At 43.4% G+C, this 21,415-nt stretch overlaps 1 protein-coding gene across 1 annotated transcript in view; it reads left to right on the forward strand.

The window, feature by feature from the left end:
- Positions 1-3,133: 3,133 nt before the first annotated feature.
- The window catches only part of LOC143924670 (cytochrome P450 2K1-like), a 190,734-nt gene continuing 172,452 nt past the window's right edge, over positions 3,134-21,415 (forward strand). The window contains exons 1-2 of the mRNA XM_077449074.1: positions 3,134-3,328; positions 19,235-19,397. Coding sequence (XP_077305200.1) covers positions 3,134-3,328; positions 19,235-19,397 — 358 coding nt within the window. The remainder of the gene's footprint in view (positions 3,329-19,234; positions 19,398-21,415) is intronic.

Here is a 21,415-nt window from a genome sequence, read left to right on the forward strand (position 1 = left end):
TCAAGGGCAGCCGATGAAGTTCATGGTAGTTATCTCAGATCTGGTCTCTACGAGACACTGGGCCTTATACCCAGTCAGCCTCGCGAAGACCAAGCTTCTTGAGTAGGGATGAGTTTCGAGTTTGAGTCGAACATTGGCTGTTAGATCATTCGAAAGAAGATCGAACATTATGGGGTGTTCGTACAAAATTCGAGTGGCGCGCCACGCCCCACAATACACTGCATCATCACAGTGCATTGCTTGCTGATGATTGGCCAAGCATGCACCATGACCCGCATGCTTTGGCCAATCACAGCGCCGTAAGCAAAGAGAGCCATAATTGGCCAAAGGCAGGAGACCGCCACTGGTTGTCTGTAAACTTCAATTTGTCGAGAAGGAAGGTTATTGAGCGTTAACTGAATGAAGAGGGGGGAGAGTAGAAATTAGTGGAAATAGAGTTGGAAATAGAAAAGGGGCAAGAGAAGAGGGGGGGTTCCACATTGCATAGTTCTTTTAAGAAAGGTCCTCGGATGGTATGGTCCGGGGGTCATTTATCAAATATCTGATCCATGGGTCCCATACTTTATTAAACACTTTCATTTTATCCTGTACTATTGCTGTAAGTCTTTCATTTAGCATAAGCCATGACATTTTATGTTTAAGTTGGTCAAATGGTAGGGCTGCAGACCTCCAATTTCTTGCTATCGTGATTTTAGCTGATATAAATATGAAGGTGAGAAGCCTTCCTCGGTGTTTGGGGGCCTCTGCTACCTTGCCACCCAGGAGTGCGTGTTTTGCGGAGTTTAACAGGTTAATCTGGGTATGGGTATATAAGTTGTAGACCCTGATCCAAAATCTCCTGACTTTTGGGCATGTCCACCATATATGGTATGCTGTCCCCAACTGTCCGCATCCTCGAAAGCAAACCAGGGTGGCTCCAGGCACAAAAGTGGCCAGTCTGGCCGGTACCATATACCATCTTAACAAAACCTTATAGTTGGCCTCAATAATAGAGGTGTTGATGAGCGAACAAGATGCTGGTGTTATTATCGAGTGCCATTCCTCGAGATCTAAAGTCTCTTGGAGATCTTGTTCCCATAAAGTCATATAACTCAATTTCACCGTAATATATTTTTTGTTGGGAGTGAAACTTCGTAAGTTGGGCTGATTGAGCTGCATTGAAGTATTTCTGCAGGTCAGGTAGGCCCAGTCCCCCTTTCTGTTTTGGAGTGTACATTGTATCTTTGTTCACCCTAGGCCTCTTATCAATCCATATGAACTGAAGAATCTTTTTTTGAAAAGCTTGCAGGTCCGAGCGAACCAGAGACACTGGTAACGTATGGAACAAGTATAGAACTTTTGGTACTACATTAATTTTTATCGAGTGTAGTCTGCCAAACCACGATGGGGGGGGGGGGGGGGGGTGAATCTGCCATCTAGTTAAGTCCCCCATCAGGTTTTTAAACAGAGCGGGGTAATTGTGTTGTATATAAGGTTCATATAGAGGGTGTCAATTGTATTCCTAAGTATGAAAGAGCTTCTGGTTCCCACGTAAATTGATGGGATTGTTCCAGAGTTTTTTGGATGGGATTCGGCAGTAAAAGGTTTAGTGCCCTGGATTTGCTGTGATTTATTTTAAGGCCTGAGATCTCCGAAAATGTTTTCAATATGGCATATAGATTAGGGAGGGAAGTGATTGGTGACGATAGAGCTATCAAGAGATCATCTGTGAAGAGTAAGCATTTATGTTCTCTGTCGCCGCATACTATGCCTTTGACATCTGGACTGGAGCAAATCTTTTTGGCGAAGGGCAATATGGCAAGGGCAAATAATAACAGGGATAGTGGGCATCCCTGCCTAGTCCCCCTTCTGATGTCTAGGGATTGGGAAGCGTATCCCCTGATCATTAAAGATGCTGCTAGGGTATCATACAGCATTTGAAGGAGGGCCAGAAAACGTTCTCCAAACCCAAAGCGATGTAGTACATCAAATAAATATTCCCAGGTTAGGGAGTCGAACGCCTTCTGGATGTCCAATGAAAGCAGCATGCCTTGTCTATGTCCCCTGACATCCCAGTCCGACTGGATAGCTGAAATAAGATTAATATTCCCACGGTTCTGGTCTGAAGCTTGGCAGGTCGGGGCAAAGCCTGCTTGGTCTGGGTGGACATAATGTGCAAGAAAGGAATTTAGTCTTCAGTTTCTTCATGTTGTCTCTCCACTCCTTCCAATAAGATAGTGTTTAATGGCACTTCAGTATCTGCTTTCACCTGCTCCTGAGGGGACCAGCATTTAAATTGGTCTTGTAGCACTTTATCAGGAGCATTTATAGCAGCACAGCCCAGGTAATATTTTTCCTCCAGCTGCTTCCACGGCACCTAAATGGCTATGGCAAACTGAGGAATCATCTCGCCATCTTGTTTCCAAGGAAGAAAGAACTTCTGGAGCAGCTTAGCCACAGGAGTGGCTTCTCCATGAATGTATTCTTTCCATGTAACTATCTGCACATAGGTTGAACTGTTCCATATCAGGCAACACACATACAGCCTTCCTGACATCCTCCTCCAAGAATGGTACCAGAAACAGGCAATCTGCACTCTATAACCTTTCCACCCAATCTACCAGTGGAAAATTTGTGCAATTGTATTTTGGAATCCATGCCAAAAGAGCTTGTGGGGGTACCATGGTGGCAAAAGGACCCTTGTCCTATGAAGAGGACAACCTTTGCATATCTAAGTGTGGATGGGGGCTAAGCTGTTTACATCAGCCTACCTGCTATCTACCACCTTTAGGTCCAGAAGAAAAGAAAAGGATCTAAACCAACTCAGAGGTATTTCGATGTAAATAGACACATTTGTTTACATCTGCCTGCCCATAGAGCTGCATTAATCTGCATCAGATTTTTATTAATGTAATATTAGCCCAAAATTTGTTTTTATTGTGGATCATATAATCATTTAACATAGGGAAACTAATTATACAGGTTGAGGAGTACAGATTCAAAATTATGAAATCACAAACTAGAGAAACTGGCCAACAAATCAACAAGGTGCTATCGTTTGCATTTTTCCTACGAAATATGGTGATGATTAATCGTCTGAGTATAAATGCTGTGTAGTGATGTTATTAGCAGATTTCTATAACAGCCGTTCACTATGGCTGGTCTCACCTACGTCCCGACAAGGATTGACTTGCTATTGTATTTTACAATATGCATTTTATTACTTTTCTTCTGGTTTAAAAGATCCAAGAAAAGCAAAGAAAAGATGCCTCCGGGACCTAAAGCTCTTCCTATTATTGGGAACCTCAATCTGGTGGACCTGAAAAAGCCACATAAGTCACTAATGAAGGTAGATCCAGTTAATAATAATATATTTGTTTACAATAGGGGCACTTCTATCTATCTATCTATCTATCTATCTATCTATCATATGCGGGTATTTTGCAATATAGTATGTATATAGCAGATTCAATATTTAGTTCTATGATTATAACCCTTTTATCCACTTTCAGACATGGACATAGGTGATACACAATATAAAATGTTCCTAGGCTGTATCTCTACACCCTGCACCCTGACCCAGCTTCCTGGCTCCAGCAACTTCTGTGTAAATGACACTCACAGATAGTGTCCACAATTGTCATTGAGAAATGTAATTTAACCCCTTCCAGCCCTTTTCTAACATTTGTTGCTTACAAGTTAAAATCCCTATTTTTTGCTAAAAAATTACTTAGAACCCCCAAACATTATGTATGTTTTTTTTTTTAGCAGAGACCCTAGAGAATAAAATGGCAATCGTTGCAATATTTTATGTCACACAGTATTTGCACAGCGGTCTTTCAAAAAAAATTTTTGGGAAAAAATACACTTTCATTAATAAAAAACAAACAGAGTAGTAAAGTTTGCCCATTTTTTTTTGTATAATGTGAAAGATGATGTTACGCAAGCGCCCACTATCCTGCTTCTTTGGACTGACGTACAGTTCTCATACACAGTAAAATATGTATTTTGGGGTATAAAATTATTTAAAATCCCTAGACCATTATATATTTTATGAACACTGAAGTTCTGTAGAAAAAAAAATGGTAATTGCAACAGTTTTATTGAATCTATAGTTCCTTTAAAAAAATTACTAAAATTAATTTTAGTGCTCATAAACAGTTTAAAGTGGATGTAAACCCTCACATATACCCAGTGAAGTGAGCAGCCTCAGATGATACACAGAGATTAACCACTTGCTTACTGGGCACTTAAACCCCCCTAAGTCCCAGACCAATTTTCAGCTTTCAGCGCTGATGCACTTTGAATGACATTTGCGCGGGCATACAACACTGTACCCAAATGAAATTTTTATTATTTTTTTCCCACAAATAGAGCTTTCTTTTGGTGGTATTTAATCACAGCTGGGAGTTTTATTTTTTGCTAAACAAACAAAAAAAGATGCAAAAAAAAATAAAAAATCATGTTTAATAGTTTGTTATAAAATTTTGCAAACAGGTAATTTTTCTCCTTCATTGAAGTGCGCTGATGAGGCGGCACTGATAGGCTGCACTGGTGGGCACTGATGGGCTGCATTGGTGGGCACTGATAGGCTGCACTGGTGGGCACTGATGGGCATAGTTAAGGCGGCACTAATAGGCACAGATAAGGCGGCACCGATGGGCACAGATAAGGCGGCACTGATGGGCAAAGATGGGCACAGATAAGATGGCACGGATAGGTGGCACAGATGGGTGGCACAGATGGGTGGCACGGATGGGTGGCACGGATGGGCACTGATAGGTACCACTGATAGATGGGACTGATGGGCACTGATAGGTGGCACTGATAGGTGGCTCTGATAGGTGGCACTGCTGGGCACTGATGGGCGGCACTGCTGGGCACTGATGGGCACTGGTAGATGACACTGATGGGCACGGATATGTGGCACTGGGGTGCAGCACCTTTGTTGAGGCAGATTGTGGGCACTGCTGGGTGGCACTGTGGGCACTGCTGGGTGGCACTGCTGGGTGGCACTGTGGGCACTGCTGGGTGGCACTGTGGGCACTGCTGGGTGGCACTGACGGAGGGCACTAATTTTTTATTATGTATAGTTATGAGGGGGCAGGTGGGCACTGGCAGGGGGCAGGTGGGCACTGGCAGGGCTGGCCGTGATCGGGACTGATGTTCCGATCACAGCCGCCGGTGATCGGCTTTTTCTTTTCTCCTCGCGCTGTCAGCGCGAGGAGGAATAATAGCCGATTACCGGCTCCGTTATATCACATGATCAGCTGTCATTGGCTGACAGCTGATCACGTGATAAGGGGCCGGGATCAACCCCTTGCACGGATCGGTGATCAGGCGAGTCTCATAGACTCGCCGATCACAGGGCGCGCCGCGTGCGCCCCTCAGGGGGCGCGCAGGCCGCTCCTGCACGGGACTACGTCAATAGACGTAGTCCCGGCAAAGGAGATCCGCTCTGTAGCCGTCATTCGGCTATTGCGCGGGTCTCAAGTGGTTAAACAAATCCACCTACATACGTTTTACATGTATATCTGCTGTCTTCAGCTTTATATACTGTTTAGAAATTGCACGTTCCTGTTCCAGCGGGGGGGGTCTTGCCAATCACTGTGAGACAGCTGATTGAAGGAAAGGCACTCCCCTCTCCACTTAGGCAGAGACTTGCAGAGCTTTGCTGTGAATTGACCGGCTGTCTTCTAATCTATTTATACCGGTAGCACCCACCCGGACACAAAATTTAAGTTGGTTTTATTACATGTGTCAAAGAACATGTCAGAAGTTATCAGGCTGATAACAGAAGAACGGAGTAGGAGAAAGCCACGGGACTTAGTGCTTTGGAGTGAGATAAGAAAACACTGCAAATATTTGCCCAGTTCAAATTTCATGACTTGGGTTTACATCCACTTTAAGGCCTCATGCACACTGGACGTTTTTGCACATTTTCACAGCTGCTGTTTTTGGCTTCAGATGTTTTTTTCTACAGTCAATAAACTCTCCAGCATGTTATCCTATGTGTCCATGCACACATAGGCTGTTATCAACTGCTTTTGGCTGGGGCGTTTTTTGGCTGTAAAAAAACCCCCAAAACTAGTGAGTTCTGAGAGGCGTTTTTCAGCTGTAAAAATGATCTAATGTCAAAAAATGCAGATAAACGCTAAAAAACGTGGCTCACCAGCGGTTTTTAACGTTTTTGATCTCTTGAAAAAAATGCTAAAAAACACTAACGCTGAAAAGCGCTTTTGCAAAAACATTGAAAAACTCACTGCAAAGCTACTGGTATTTTTTATAACGTTAATCTAATGTCCAATGTTCATGAGGTCTAATCCCCAATTTTTTTTGTACAAAATAAAAGATGTGGTAGTGTTGAGTAAATGGATACGGAATATGTCAGGCCTCAAAGCTGTGTGTTAAACAAAACTGGCAACAACCCCAATTTTTTAACTAGCTATTAGAATAAGATACACATGGAAAGGCTCAGAGTAGACAAACCAAGATGTATTTCCCAGGATATTTACCAGCTAGCTAGAAAACTGTCTAAACTTTATTTTAAGATAAAAACAGAGATTTTGGTTGTAGAATATTTGCAGATATATGTGAAAGCCAAACTGCCTTGTCAAGGCTTCCCTGCCTTTTTAGCTCTAGGACTATATAGAGGCTCCTTGATGAGACGGCTTCCACATATATTTGCAAATATGCATCTAAAACCTCTGTTTTTAACTCGGGTTGTTAGACATGTCTATTTTTTTTAATTTATGTTTTAACTGGCTTGCTTGTAAGTGTGCTGGGAGATGTGGACTAACAAAATGATGAAAAATTACAGTTCTCAAAATAATGTTTGATATATAATTTACAGGTAACCATACAATAAATGAGGGACCTAGAATTGTTGCTTTCACACAACAGTGTACAACGATATATAACGTGTGGCACAATATTTTACATACAAGTGTGATGTTGCACCCAAACAAAATTGACCTCCTTTGTTTCCCACAAATAGAGCTTTCTTTTGGTGGTATTTTATCACCTCTGTGCGGTTTTTATTTTTTGCGCTATAAACAAAAAAATTTGCCCCAATTTAAAAAAAAAAAAAACAATACTTTTTGCTATAATAAATATCCCACAAAAATATATATATAAAAAAATTTCTCTCACAGTTCATATTTGTGGTAAAAATAAATCGCAATAAGTGTATATTGATTGGTTTGCTCAAAAATTATAGCATCTACAAAATAGGGAATAGATTTATGGCATTTAGTATTATTATTTTTTATTAGTAATGGCAGTGATTTGCGATTTTTTTTTCATGAATGTGACATTATGGAAGACACATCTGACACATTTGATACTATTTTGGGACCATTGTCATTTACAGGCGGTCCCCTACTTACAAACACTTAGAAACGACTCCTACTTACAAACGGAGGGAGACAACAGGAAATGAGAGGAAATCTTCCCCTAGGAAGGGAAATTCTCTCCTGTAAGAGTTAAGCCGCGTACACACGGGCGGACTGTATGGCCTACTTAGTCCGTCATACAATCCGACGGACAGTCCGTCCTACTTTCGAATGAACGGACTTGACCACACACGGATGCACAAACAGTCCATCGAAAGCTTGCGCGATGACGTGTACAGCACGTACGACGGGACTAGAAATAGGAAGTCCAATACACAGCAATGCACCCTTTCGCCGTGTAAATCCTTTCTGAGCATGCGCCATTCTTAGTCCGTTGAACTAGCCTACTGACGAGCGGATTGTCCGCTGAAACCAAAGTATGACGGACAGAATTTCGAAAATTCCGAAATACTTAGTACGCCAGACTGCACGCTGAAAAAGTCCGCTGAAGCCCACACACGAGCAGACTGTCCGCTGAAATGTGTTTCGACGGACTAAGTAGGCCATACAGTCCGCCCGTGTGTACGCGGCTTTAATATGGGAAAAAGGTGTCTCCACTGATGCTTTATCACCAGTCCACGTTTCCCTAACAACCCAAAGTTTTCAAAAGCCAATTGGAATTGGGACAGAACGTGAGGTAAAATCTTCTGAACAGAGGCACAGACAGCAAAACAAATGTTACAGGGGTGATAACATTTCCCTATCCAAAAAGCTTAAAAATTTATTTTTTTGGCTGGAGCTACACTTAAAAAAATGTACCTGTCCCGACTTACAAATAGATTCAACTTAAGAACAAACCTACAGTCCCTTTCTTGTTTGTAACCTGGGGACTGCCTGTATACAGCGATCAGTTCTATTAAAATGTACTGCTTACTGTGTAAATGACACTGGCAGGGAAGGGGTTTAAACACTAGGGGGTAATCAAGGGATTAAGTGTGTCCTAGGGAGTGATTCTAACTGTAGGGGGTATTTTCTCACTAAAACATAACAGAGATCACTGCTCCCGATGACAGGGAGCAGCAGATCTTTGCCATGTTGCAGATACATAGGCATCTCCCCATTCTGCCTCTCTGTGATATGATCACGGACCCCTCCGGCGGACATCAAGTCCGCGGGACCCACGGGCACGCTCGCGGAGTACATGGCAGGTGCGCTCACTATGCCGCGATTTAAAGGGTATGTACCTGTACAACATGAGCTATGTAGTCATACCCAAATCCACAGCTCAGCTTAAGACTCCTTTACATAGACAATTTGGGTGCCGGACACTGTAGTCCATCTCCAGTCTCCTTTAGAAATGTGAAAAAATGTGTCAGCCATACTCCATTCTTAGCTCCTCTTGCCTTATTTATTAGTTGTTAACAAAATTACTGCATACAGCAATGCAGGGACATGCAGTCAGGTGAGACAGGGCCATGAACATAAAAAAAAAAAAAAATAGTAGGGGTAATAGTTTGTGGGGGGTAGGTAGCCTAAGTCCTCTTTTGGGGCTCCTACAACCTATATTTCCAGAGATATGAGGCTCCTTGGGCAGCATGTCAGAAGCAACATACAGAGCGGCCAGTTTGGCACACTCTGTTTGCAGCCGACTGAGAGGTTGAGCTCACAGTGCCTCTCCTCACTTCTTGTCAGAGGCACTGAGCTCAATGGACAGCTTTGAGTCTTGGACCAATAGTAAAGAAAAATGCTGCAGTGGAGGCATGCCTATCACTGTAGTGTCATAGAAGGGGCATGTGTCTAAAAGACAAATGCTCCCTTCCAGCCCAGCCCTCTTAGCTACAAGGAAATACATGGGTTTATGGGTATAAGATTTACCCACAATCCCTTGTTTTTCTCACACAGTTAAGAGGGAGAATTAGAATAATCCTTTGAGTATACTATAAAAAAATTCTAATTTTTAGACAATCATTACAGTTTTGCTCCTGATTAGTGGCTATAAGGCCCAGAAACACGTTGAGCTAATTACCGTATACACTAACTATTATGGGCTGTCAATATTTCCCTATGAATCCATATATGTTTATATTCATCGATTTTTTTTTATGGACGTTCTTTTAACTTATTTTACCCTTTTTCATCTCCATTAAGAGATACTCTATTAGGTTAATAGTCTGCATAGATATCAACTGCAATGTATGTAAATATGTATAAACTACTCCATGTATCTGTAAATAAATTTGTATTTTTTTTGGAATGTCAATCTTTGTATAATATCAGGTTTGAGTGAAATGTAAAAAGTATTAATATATAGCAATATGCAAACAATTTAGATATGAAATTATATGACATATGAACCTATTAAAGGTTGTTTTTTTATATACCGTATTTATCGGCGTATAACACACACTTTTTTCCCCTTAAAAGCAGGGGGAAATCGCGGGTGCGTGTTATACGCCGATCCCCCTCAGTTCTGAGCCACTGGCCGGCTTTCATCCACCTTTGGCTCTTCTCGGTGGCTTTCGGCCACTCTCGGTGGCTTTCGGGCCACCTTTGGCCATCCTCGGCGGCTTTCGGCCTCATTCGGCTCTTCTCGGCCGTTCTCGGCAGCTTCCAGCCGCCTTCGGCCGTTCTCGGCAGCTTCCGCCCGCCTTCGGCTGTTCTCGGCGGCCGAAAGCTGCAGAGAATGGCCGAAAGCTGCCAATCACGGCCGAAGGCAGCCGAAAGCTGCCGAGAAGAGCCAAAGGCGGCCTGAGGCTGCCAAGAACTACTGCGCGTCGCCGAGATACACAGAACATCTGGTTCTGTATCTCGGCGGCGGCATTTAAAAAAAAAAAAAAGAGGAAAATAAAACTGACAAGGCTGCAATGATGGACAAGGCTGCATGACAAGGCTACATGACAAGGCTGCATGAGAAAGCTGCAAATGACACTGACAAAGCTGCAATGGTGGACAAGGCTGCATAGGACACTGACTAGGCTGCAATGGTGGACAAGGCTGCATATGACACTGACAAGGCTGCAATGGTGGACAAGGCTGCAGATGGACAATGATAAGGCTGCATTGATAGGCATTTAAATGTAAGTTTTTTCTTTCCTTGAACTTCCCTCCTAAAAGTTTTTTTCCTTAAAATCCCCCCTAAACTTGGGGTGCGTGTTATACGCCGATGCGTGTTATACACCGATAAATACGGTATCCAACTTATTCATCTGCTCCTGTGCGTTTCATATAAGTCCCACTTCTTGCCTCTTTTTAACTACTTCAGTCCCAGAAGATTTGGCTGCTCAATGACCAGAGCATTTTTTGCAATACTCCACTGCGTTGCTTTAACCACTTGACCACTGGGCACTTAAATCCCCTTCCTAACCAGACCAATTTTCAGATTTCAGTTCTCTCACACTTTGAATAACAATTACTCACAACACTGTACCCATATGAAATGTTTGCCCTTTTTTTCACACAAATAGAGCTTTCTTTTGGTGGTATTTAATCACCGCTGTTTTTTTTATTTTTTGCACTATGAATCAAAATTGACTGAAAATTCGGTATAAAAAAATTCTTTGTTTCTGGTAAAATTTATTGCAGAGTATTGGCGAGTATTGGCGAGTGAGTATTGGCATAGCATTGGCAGAGTATTGCAGAGTATTGGCAGAGTATTGCATAGCATTGCAGAGTATTGCAGAGTATTGCATAGTATTGCAGAGTATTGGCAGAGTATTGCATAGTATTGCAGAGTATTACATATTATTGCCAAGTATTATATAGTATTGCAGAGTATTGCATAGTATTGCAGATTATTGCATAGTATTGCAAAGTATTGCATAGTACTGGCAGAATATGGGCACTGTGCAGTGGTGTGGGCTGGATCTGCAGTGCCCACAAAGCTGAAAACGATCTCTCCCCTCTCCTTTCACACTGTACCAATCGGTACAGAGAGGGGAGGGAGAAACCGGCATCATGAGATGATGCCAGTTTGTTTAGAAGTGATGGTCCGTCATTTAATGGCATGATCACGTGGTAAACAGCCGCCATCAGCGGCCATTTACCTTGATCCATGATGCGCCGAGTCCCTCAAACCCAGCAGTCATGGATATTTCTGGGTGCGCACCCCAGGGGGCACGCGGGAACGCGACTCTGTGAGGACGTCCCATGGACCTCCACCCAGAATAAACCGACCGCGTTGTTGCCGTCTTTTGGCTATGGCCCGGTTGGCATGTGGTTAAATGACAATTGCGCGGTCATACGACTCTGTTTTTCTTTTGGTGGTTTGATCATCTCTGTGGTTTTTATTTTTTGCGTAATAAACAAAAAAGAGCGTCAATTTTGAAAAAAAAAAAAATATTATGTACTTTTTGCTATAATAAATATCCCCAATTAGTTTTATAAAAATAGCGCAATTTTTTCAGTTTAGGCCGATATGTATTCTTCTACATATTTTTGGTAATAAAAATCGCAATAAACATATTTTGATTGGTTTGCGCAAAAGTTATAGCGTCTACAAAATGGGGGATAGATTTATGGCATTTTTATTATTTTTTTTTTACTAGTAATGGCGGTGATCTGCGATTTTTATCATGACTGCTACATTATGGCGGACACATTGGACACTTTTGACACATTTTTGGGATGATTGACAATTATAAAGCTATCAGTGCTATAAAAATGCACTGATTACTGTATAAATGTCACTGGCAGAGAATGGTTTAACACTAGGGGGCGCTCAAGGGGTTAACTGTGTTCCTTGACTGTGTTTAACTGTAGGGGGAGGGGACTGACTAGATGGGATGACAGATCGTTGTTCCTAGCTATTAGGAACTCACGAGCTGTCTCTCCTCACAGAACAGGGATTTGTGTGTTTACACACACACGTCCCTGTTCTGCTTCTCGTGCCCGCTATCGCTCGTGGCCAGCTGTCATCCCAACCGTCGGCCACGAGCATCGGCACCCCTGCAGTGCAGCCTGCTATCCCAATTAAAGGAGTTGATGTATAGCTATGAAGGCTCGTGGGAATGTGCCGACCTGCCGCAGTATAATGACGGCAGCTGGTCGCCAAGCAGTTAATGTTGTTTTTGGTGTTTGAAAGTTTGCATGGGATATGAAAACTTGTCCTGTGGCCCTCAGGTCATTTTGAGTTTGAGACCCCTGCTTTAAGGCAATCACAATGCAACATTTCAGCTCCTGGGCTTAATGTCAAGGCCTCCTGGGACTTGATGGAGCCCTTGAATCCATGTACCATTTTATAACTGCACTGGGACAAATATCTCCTGCCTTATTTAAAATAACACCCAGGATTCAAGTAGTTAAATGGCTACTAGGTGGGGATACTCATTTCAATTTTGTTATTTAACCCCCCTGACGGTATTCCCGAGTCTGGCTCGGGGTGGAATTTTTATACCAAACGCGGTATCCCCGAGCCAGACTCGGGACTGCATCGCTGGATCCAGGAGGAGGTTTACTTACCTTCTCCCTCGGATCCAGAGTTGTCTTCCCGCTGTACGAGCGAGCCGTGTCTCGCTCGATCTATCACGGACCCGATCTCCGTTCCCTGCGAGCGTTGCGACGCACGGGGACGGAGATCGGCGCCAAATTCAAAAAGTGAAACAGACAGTATACATACAGTATAATGTAATCTTACAGATTACATTGCTGTATGTAAATATTTCACATCCTCTTTGTCCCTAGTGGTCTGTCCAGTGTCCTGCATACAGTTTTATATAATAAAAACTGTTCTTTCTGCCTGGAAACTGGAGATTGTCCATAGCAACCAAACTGTCACTTTACATCAAAAATGGTTTTAGACCAGCTAGAAAATAGCGATAATAAATTGGAATCACTCGCAGAATTGAGCGATAGCGATTTGTGGGGAGATCCGTCATCAAATACTGAAAAGTAATGACAGTGACAATTCTGCAACTGAGCAAATTTCAGTGTTTTTGATTTGATTACATTATTGAATAATTTTTATTATTTTTATATTATTATTTGGTACAATTATTTATAGTTATTTATTATATTATAATTTATGATTTCATTTTTCAAACTTTCATACCCGGGATGTCTGCCAGACTCTGGTTTGGACAGATTTAAGAGAGTTATTCCTAAGAATTACAGGACTACAATATAAAACGCCAAATTTTCATGCAAAATAATGGTACCGCTTTTAGCACCTAAAATCCGAAATAATCGTACCGTCAGGGAGGTTAAACATAATTGAACCTAGAATTCTTTTCTTTTTTTTGGAGACATTTAATTTCCTACTTCCTGCCTAATAGATACGCTCACTATAGGATAAATCTTCTATACTATGTATTAGACATGTGCATTCGTTTTCGTTCGAATGCATTTTTGTCTGAATTTCAGGTATTTTCGTTTTAGTTTTGACAAACGATAACGAAAGCACAGAATCCGAAAAACAAAAGCTCCGACATAAATAAATGCTTTATTTTCGTTTTCGTTGTTACAACAGTTCGATATAGAATAGGAGATTTGACGTGACTCTGACAATAACATTCTGTGTCTATAGAACCCGTGGTTGAATGTGCCCAACCTTACCTCTATTAGTCCAAGATTATATAGTGAAAATATTCGACAGAGAAAAAACATTTGACAGAGAGAAAAGATTCTGCAAGTTACTGTCCTAAAAAGTGTTTGGGGACCTGGGTCCTGCCCCAGGGGACATGTATCAATGCAAAAAAAAGTTTTAAAAACTGAAGTTTTTTCGGGAGCAGTGATTTTAATAATGATTAAAGTGAAACAATAAAAGTGTAATATTCCTTTAAATTTCGTACCTGGGAGGTGTCTATAGTATGCCTGTGACGGGGTGCATGTTTCTGGTGCTTAGAACTGTCCCTGCACAAAGTGTCATTTATGCAGGAAAAAAAAGTCCTTTAACCACCTCAGTACAGTGCAGTTACACCCCCTTCCTGACCAGACCAATTTTCAGCTTTCAGCGCTCTCACAGTTTGAATGACAATTACTCAGTCATCCTACACTGTATCCATATGAAACTTGCGTCCTTTTTTCCACACAAATAGAGCTTTCTTTTAGTGGTATTTAATCACTAGTGGGTTTTTTATTTTTTGTGCTATAAATAAAATAAAACGTAAATTTTGTGAAAAAAATGCCTTTTTCTTTGTTTCTGTCATAAATTTTTGCTAATTAGTAATTTTTCTTCATACATTTTGGCCAAAATTTATACTGCTACATATCTTTGGTAAAAATAACCCACATTAGTATATATTATTGGTCTTTGTGAAAGTTATAGAGTCTACAAACTATGGTGCCAATCACTGAAAATTGATCACTTCTGATCAGGCCTTCAGTACATCAGGTGTACCTCATTTCTTGAGACACTAACAAGTCAGGAAAGTACAAATACCCCCCAAATGACCCCTTTTTACAAAGTAGACATCCCAAGGTATTAAGTAAGTAGCATGGTGAGTTTTTTTAAGTTGTAATTTTTTCCCACAATTCTTTGCAAAATTAAGATTTTTTTATTTTTTTTATTTTTTTTTACTAAATTGTCATATTATCAGGTTATTTCTCACACACAGCATATGCATACAACAAATTACACCCCAAAATACATTCTGCTACTCTTCCCGAGTACGGCGATACCACATGTGTAGGACTTTTACACAGCCTGGCCACATACAGAGCACTAACATTGATGTAGTACCTTCAGACGTTCTACGAGCAAAAATTACGCATCTCATTTCTCAACCACCGATTACACTTTTGAAGGCCCTGGAGTACCAGGACAATGGAATTTCCCATAAAATTACCCCATTTTGGAAAGCAAACACCCCAGCGTATAATCTGTGAGGCATAATGAGTCTTTTGAACAGTTTATTTTTTTCCAGAAGTTTTTGGAATATGTGGAAAAAAATGTAAACGCATTTTTTTTTTTACACAAAATTGTCAATTTATAAAGATATTTCTAACACATAGCATGTATATAGCAAAAATTACACCCCAAAATACATTCTGCTACTCCTCCCGAGTATGGCGATACCACATGTGTAGGACTTTTACACAGCCTGGCCACATAGAGAGGCCGAACATTGAAGTAGTACGTTCAGGCGTTCTAGGAGCATAAATGACACATCTCATTTCATTCCTACCCATCACACTTTTGAAGGTCCTGGACCACCAGGACAGTGAAATTACCCACAAAATGACCCCATTTTGGAAAGCAAACACCCCAACGTATATTCTATGAGACATGGGCTGGAGATAGATACTCGGGTACTCTGATGGCCTGGTGACAGGTACTCGGGTACTCTGATGGCCTGGTGACAGGTACTCGGGTACTCTGATGGTCTGGTGACAGGTACTCGGGTACTCTGATGGTCTGGTGACAGGTACTCGGGTACTCTGATGGTCTGGTGACAGGTACTCGGGTACTCTGATGGTCTGGTGACAGGTACTCGGGTACTCTGATGGCCTGGTGACAGGTACTCGGGTACTCTGATGGCCTGGTGACAGGTACTCGGGTACTCTGATAGCCTGGTGACAGGTACTCGGGTACTCTGATGGCCTGGTGACAGGTACTCGGGTACTCTGATGGCCTGGTGACAGGTACTCGGGTACTCTGATGGCCTGGTGACAGGTACTCGGGTACTCTGATGGCCTGGTGACAGGTACTCGGGTACTCTGATGGCCTGGTGACTGGTATTTGGGTACTCTGAAGGGCGGTGACAGGTACTCATATGGACTGTGACAGGTACTCGGGTACTCAGATGGACTGGAACAGGTACTCGGGTACTCAGATGGGCTGTGACAGGTACTCGGGTACCCTGATGGACTGTGACAGGTACTCGGTACTCTAATGGACTGTGACAGGTACTCGGTACTCTAATGGACTGTGACAGGTACTCGTGTACTCTAATGGACTGTGACAGGTACTCGGTACTCTAATGGACTGTGACAGGTACTCGGGTACCCTGATGGACTGTGACAGGTACTCGGTACTCTAATGGACTGTGACAGGTACTCGGGTACCCTGATGGGCCGTGACAGGTACTCGGGTACCCTGATGGGCCGTGACAGGTACTCGGGTACCCTGATGGGCCGTGACAGGTACTCGGGTACCCTGATGTGCCGTGACAGGTACTCGGGTACCCTGATGGGCCGTGACAGGTACTCGGGTACCCTGATGTGCCGTGACAGGTACTCGGGTACCCTGATGTGCCGTGACAGGTACTCGGGTACTCTGATGTGCCATGACAGGTACTCGGGTACTCTGATGTGGGTAAACAGCCGGCCAATGGCTGTTTACCAGCGTCGGTGACGAGCAGTGTTCCCGGGGAACACGCCGCCACCGACGTGCAAGCGCAGCGCGCTCGCGATCGCGCGAATGCGCCGTGCACGTTCGGGGTGTGACCATCTGTGATCGGCCGTGACTTCATCACGGCCGATCACGTGGTAAACAGCCATAACGAATGGCTGTTCACCCCCTTCGGTGGCGAGCGGTGTCTCCGTGACACGCCGCCACCGAAGAAACAGGGATGCGCGCGCACGATCGCGCGCATTCCCTGTTTAAACGGGAGGCCGTCATATGACGGCCTCCCGCCACAATAGGTGCGCCGCCTGGCCGTGATTTGACGGCCGGCGTTCAGCAACTAGTTAAAATCACTCGCAGCTATTATGAATTGTCGGCTCCGTAATACAGAGAACATTCATTGAAAGTCATTGATAAAAAAAATAAAAAATAAAAAAAGTGCGGGGGTCCCCCAAATTCAATTACCAGGCCCTTCAGGTCTGGTATGAATATTAAGGAGAACCCTGCGTCAAATTAAAAAAAAATTTGACGTGGAGTTCCCCCTAAATATCCATACCAGACCCTTTATCCGAGCACGCAACCTGGCAGGCCGCAGGAAAAGAGGGGGGGACGGCGAGAGCGGCCCCCCTCCCTCCTGAACCATACCAGGCCACATGCCCTCAACATTGGGAGGATGCTTTGGGGGTCTGTGACCCCTCAAAGCACCTTGTCCCCATGTTGATGAAGACAAGGGCCTTATCCCCACAACCCTGGTCTGCGGGCGGGGGGCTTATCAGAATCAGTACCCCTACCATTTCCCAAAGAAAGTGTAAAAAATTGTTAAATAAGACAAACACATTTTTGAAAAATTCCTTTATTAAAAATAAAAATAAAATAAAAAAAGATTCCAACGGTGGTAATCCACTCTTGCTATCCAGCGACGCTCCGGGGTCCAGCGATGGCTGATCTGATCCACGGAGGAGACACTGCGGGGATCCCGGCGGCCTGACGTTTGTTATATGCGGAGGGTGGGGCCATCCGTCACCTGACTCCGCCCCCTCTGACGCAAGGGCTTCCCCGTGACGTATGGGTGACCTCACCGCTCTCTGATGTAACGGAAACCTGCCTGTGTTCCACGTGCCTCCGTGGAGACAGATGATGGATGGATTCGCTGCGCTGGATCAGATCAGCCATCGCTGGAGAGATGATCATCCATCGCTAGATAGCAATAGTGGATTACCACCGCTGGAATATTTTTTTTATTTTTTTTTATTTTTAATAAAGGAATTTTTCAAAAGTGTGTTTGTCTTATTTAACTATTTTTTACACTTTATTTGTGAAAACGGTAGGGGTACTTTTGTACCCCCTTACCATTTGAAACGGGGGGGCCGGGATCTGGGGGTCCACTTGTTAAAGGGGGCTTCCAGATTCTGATAAGCCCCCCACCCGCAGACCCCCACAACCACCGGCCAGGGTTGTGGGGATGAGGCCCTTGTCCCCATCAACATGGGGCTTTGGGGGACCCCAAAGCATCCTCCCAATGTTGAGGGCATGTGGCCTGGTACGGTTCAAGAGGGGGCCGCTCTCTCGTTCCCCCCTCTTTTCCTGTGGCCTGCCAGGTTGTGTGCTCGGATAAAGGGTCTGGTATGGATTTTTAGGAGGACCCCCACGTCAATTTTTTTTTTTTACATTTGATGCGGGGTTACCCTTAAAATCCATACCAGACTTGAAGGGTCTGGTATGGATATTTAGGGGGAACCCCACGTCAATTTTTTTTAAAATTTGACGCAGGGTTCCCCTTAATATCCATACCAGACCTGAAGGGCCTGGTAATTGAATTTGGGGGACCCCCACGCTTTTAAAAAAATTTTTTTTTATCAATGACTTTCAATGAGTGTTCTCTGTATTACAGAGCCAACAATTCATAATAGCTGCGAGTGATTTTAAAGGACTTTTTTCCTGCATAAATGACACTTTGTGCAGGGACAGTTCTAAGCACCAGAAACATGTGCCCCTTCACAGGCATACTATAGATACCCCCCAGGCACGAAATTTAAAGGAATATTACACTTTTATTGTTTCACTTTAATCATTATTAAAATCACTGCTCCCGAAAAAACTGCCGTTTTTAAAACTTTTTTTTGCATTGATACATGTCCCCTGGGGCAGGACCCAGGCCCCCAAACACTTTTTAGGACAGTAACTTGCATATTAGCCTTTAAAATTAGCACTTTAGATTTTGAACCTTGGAGTCCCATAGACTTTAATAGGGTTATAAAGTTCACACAAAGTATGCTATATACTAGCTCTGTCGAATCTTCTTTATACATTCGACAGACACCATAAGCCTTCAAAGACAGATTTGACCGTAATTCATGTGGATTTTCGGATGAATGCAATTTTTGAACGAAAAACTAAATAAATAAAAACGAATTTCGGGAGTAACTAAATTATTAAATTTTTCGGACTAAAACGAAATTCCGAAACAAAATATTTTACTCTGCACGTGTCTACTATGTATATGCACAAGTGAAACACAATTGGTGTGCCATGTTTGAGGGAAAAAGGTCTAATTTTTGTGGCAGAATACTATTTGATAGTTGGGAAAAAAGTAGTTATGTGTCCAATTTACAATTAAACTGAAATTGTTCTGGTATTGCAGCTCCATGAAAAGTATGGAGAAATCTTCACTATACATTTTGGACCCAAGAAGACTGTAGTGATTGCTGGATACAGAGCTGTGAAGGATGCCCTTATCAACCAAGCTGGTGATTTTGGAGAAAGAGCAGATACTCCGCTCTTCAGACTAGTTAGTGAAGGAAAAGGTAAGCTTCGTAAGTAAGTTATCATTTCTGAATGGAATATCCTTTTTCTTGGCCTGATTACTGCACACATTAGGTTGAGTTTGACCTAATCCAACAATATTTGAAACATGTGTGGGCCAATGATATCTTAAGCCAAAAGTTCTGAACTCAGTTGGCCAGTGTGGCAGTTTTTGCACAATTCCAAATCCAAATCACTTCTTATTTTGTCCACAATTTTGAAGTTCAAACTTTACATGTGTAGCACTAACTCCCGAAGGAGCTGCTGGTTATTTTTGGGCTTACCGTTACCTTTTGTTCTCCTTGTGACACGTCTAGGGGATGTCCTGTGGTAGATGGGCCAGTAACTTAAGACTGACAATAGATCCAGTTGAATGGATTTTATTTACAAACGTCAACCATTGAACGGTCTTTTAACTTGGGATCAGAGGTTTGGAAAGTAAAGTTCAGGTACTCTCAATGTCAAAGTCTATAAACGTTATGGAACTTGCTTACTTTGACTGCATCTAGAGAATAGCGATTCGCAGCTGGATGAGCACTCAGGTTGGACAGTCCCTCTCTCACAAGGCCTAGCAGCCAACAATTGCTTACTCAGGAACAAAGTCTTTATCACTGACATTGTTGCAGAACATGTAGGGAAGCTAAGCTGTAGAACATTTGTAGGATACCTGGATCTTTCAGCTCACTTGGCGATATCCCCCAAGACCGGATTCTCTCGGTTACTTCAGCCCTTCCAGGCTCTTGTTAAGAAAACCAACCTCACGCGTGGTATTCTTCTAAAGAGTCCCTGAAATGCTCAAAAGTACACTAGGTCTCTCCTGGACTGGAAACAGCACCCATCCACCTCGGAATCCTTCCTTAGTTCCTTTGCCTTGGGCTATCCAGCCCGAGGCATCAGAGTCGGGTGGAACCGCACCCCAGGCCATAGCCTTCCCGTGGGCTGGTCAGGAGGACCAGGACCATATACTCAGCACAGCATACTGGACCAGAACCCAGAACATCATGACGTCTGTGTCTTAAATACCCTCTCCCAGAGGTCACAGCAGGAGGGCCACTCCCACTGACCTGACTCCAAGAGGGAATCATTTGAGCGCCTAACTAGACCATAGTTCCACGCCTGCCACCAGAGACAGTGCCCCCTATGGCCAGGCTGAACATCTCACAGTCTAGTCAGATTGACACCAAAGCCATATTTAGTCAAATAGACCCAAACCAAACTGTAGTTTGGGTAAAGCTTTAACTTTGAAAACATAGCGTGTGCACCTCAGGAGCCCGCTGCTACACACTCCCCCCGCTTATTTAGACGATGTCCCCATCATCTGGGAAAGACAGGAAAAAGAAACCCAGAGCTAACAACTAATCCTATAAAAAAAACAGAGTACCTGAGTTGGGGTGGGAAAGGGAAAAAAGGGAAAGGAAAACAGCAGTAAAACTTTCACATTGCAGCAACACAGAATTATCTTACATTACAATTACCACCCAAGCCTGTCTATCTAACCCACCCCATTCGCCGGCTTGATAGAAGTTCTCCAGTGGATCCTGAAAAAATAATAAAAAAACATATGTACAGTAATTTACACCTAACTGTTAGAAAGCAGAATTCCACCAACCTCCGTGGATTTCTCTTCTCTAACCCTTAAAACTTCTTAAAGCGGAGGTCCACCCTAAAGTGGACCTTCCGCTCATCGGAACCCTCCCCCCCTCCGGTGCCACAATCGGCACCTTTCAGGGGGGAGGGGGGTGCAGTTACCTGGATAATCCAGGTAACTGCACCCACTTCCGGGATAGCTCTCTGCGGAAAGGGGCGTAACTTACGCCCCTTTCCGCAAGTGCCCGCCCCTTCCCGCAAGTGCCCCGCTGCCTGCTGGGAAACACACAGATCCCAGAGGCAGCGGGGACCGTCCTCATTGCGCAGCGCGGCTCGCGCATGCGCAGTAGGGAACCGGGAAATGAAGCCGAAAGGCTCCATTTCCTGATTCCCATACCCAAGATGGCGGCGGCAGCACTCGAGTGTCGATCTA

The sequence above is a fragment of the Lithobates pipiens genome, unplaced genomic scaffold, assembly GCF_037356315.1.
Source record: "Lithobates pipiens isolate NorthernLeopardFrog02 unplaced genomic scaffold, aLitPip1_a1.2 Scaffold_22, whole genome shotgun sequence".
NCBI lineage: Eukaryota > Metazoa > Chordata > Amphibia > Anura > Ranidae > Lithobates > Lithobates pipiens.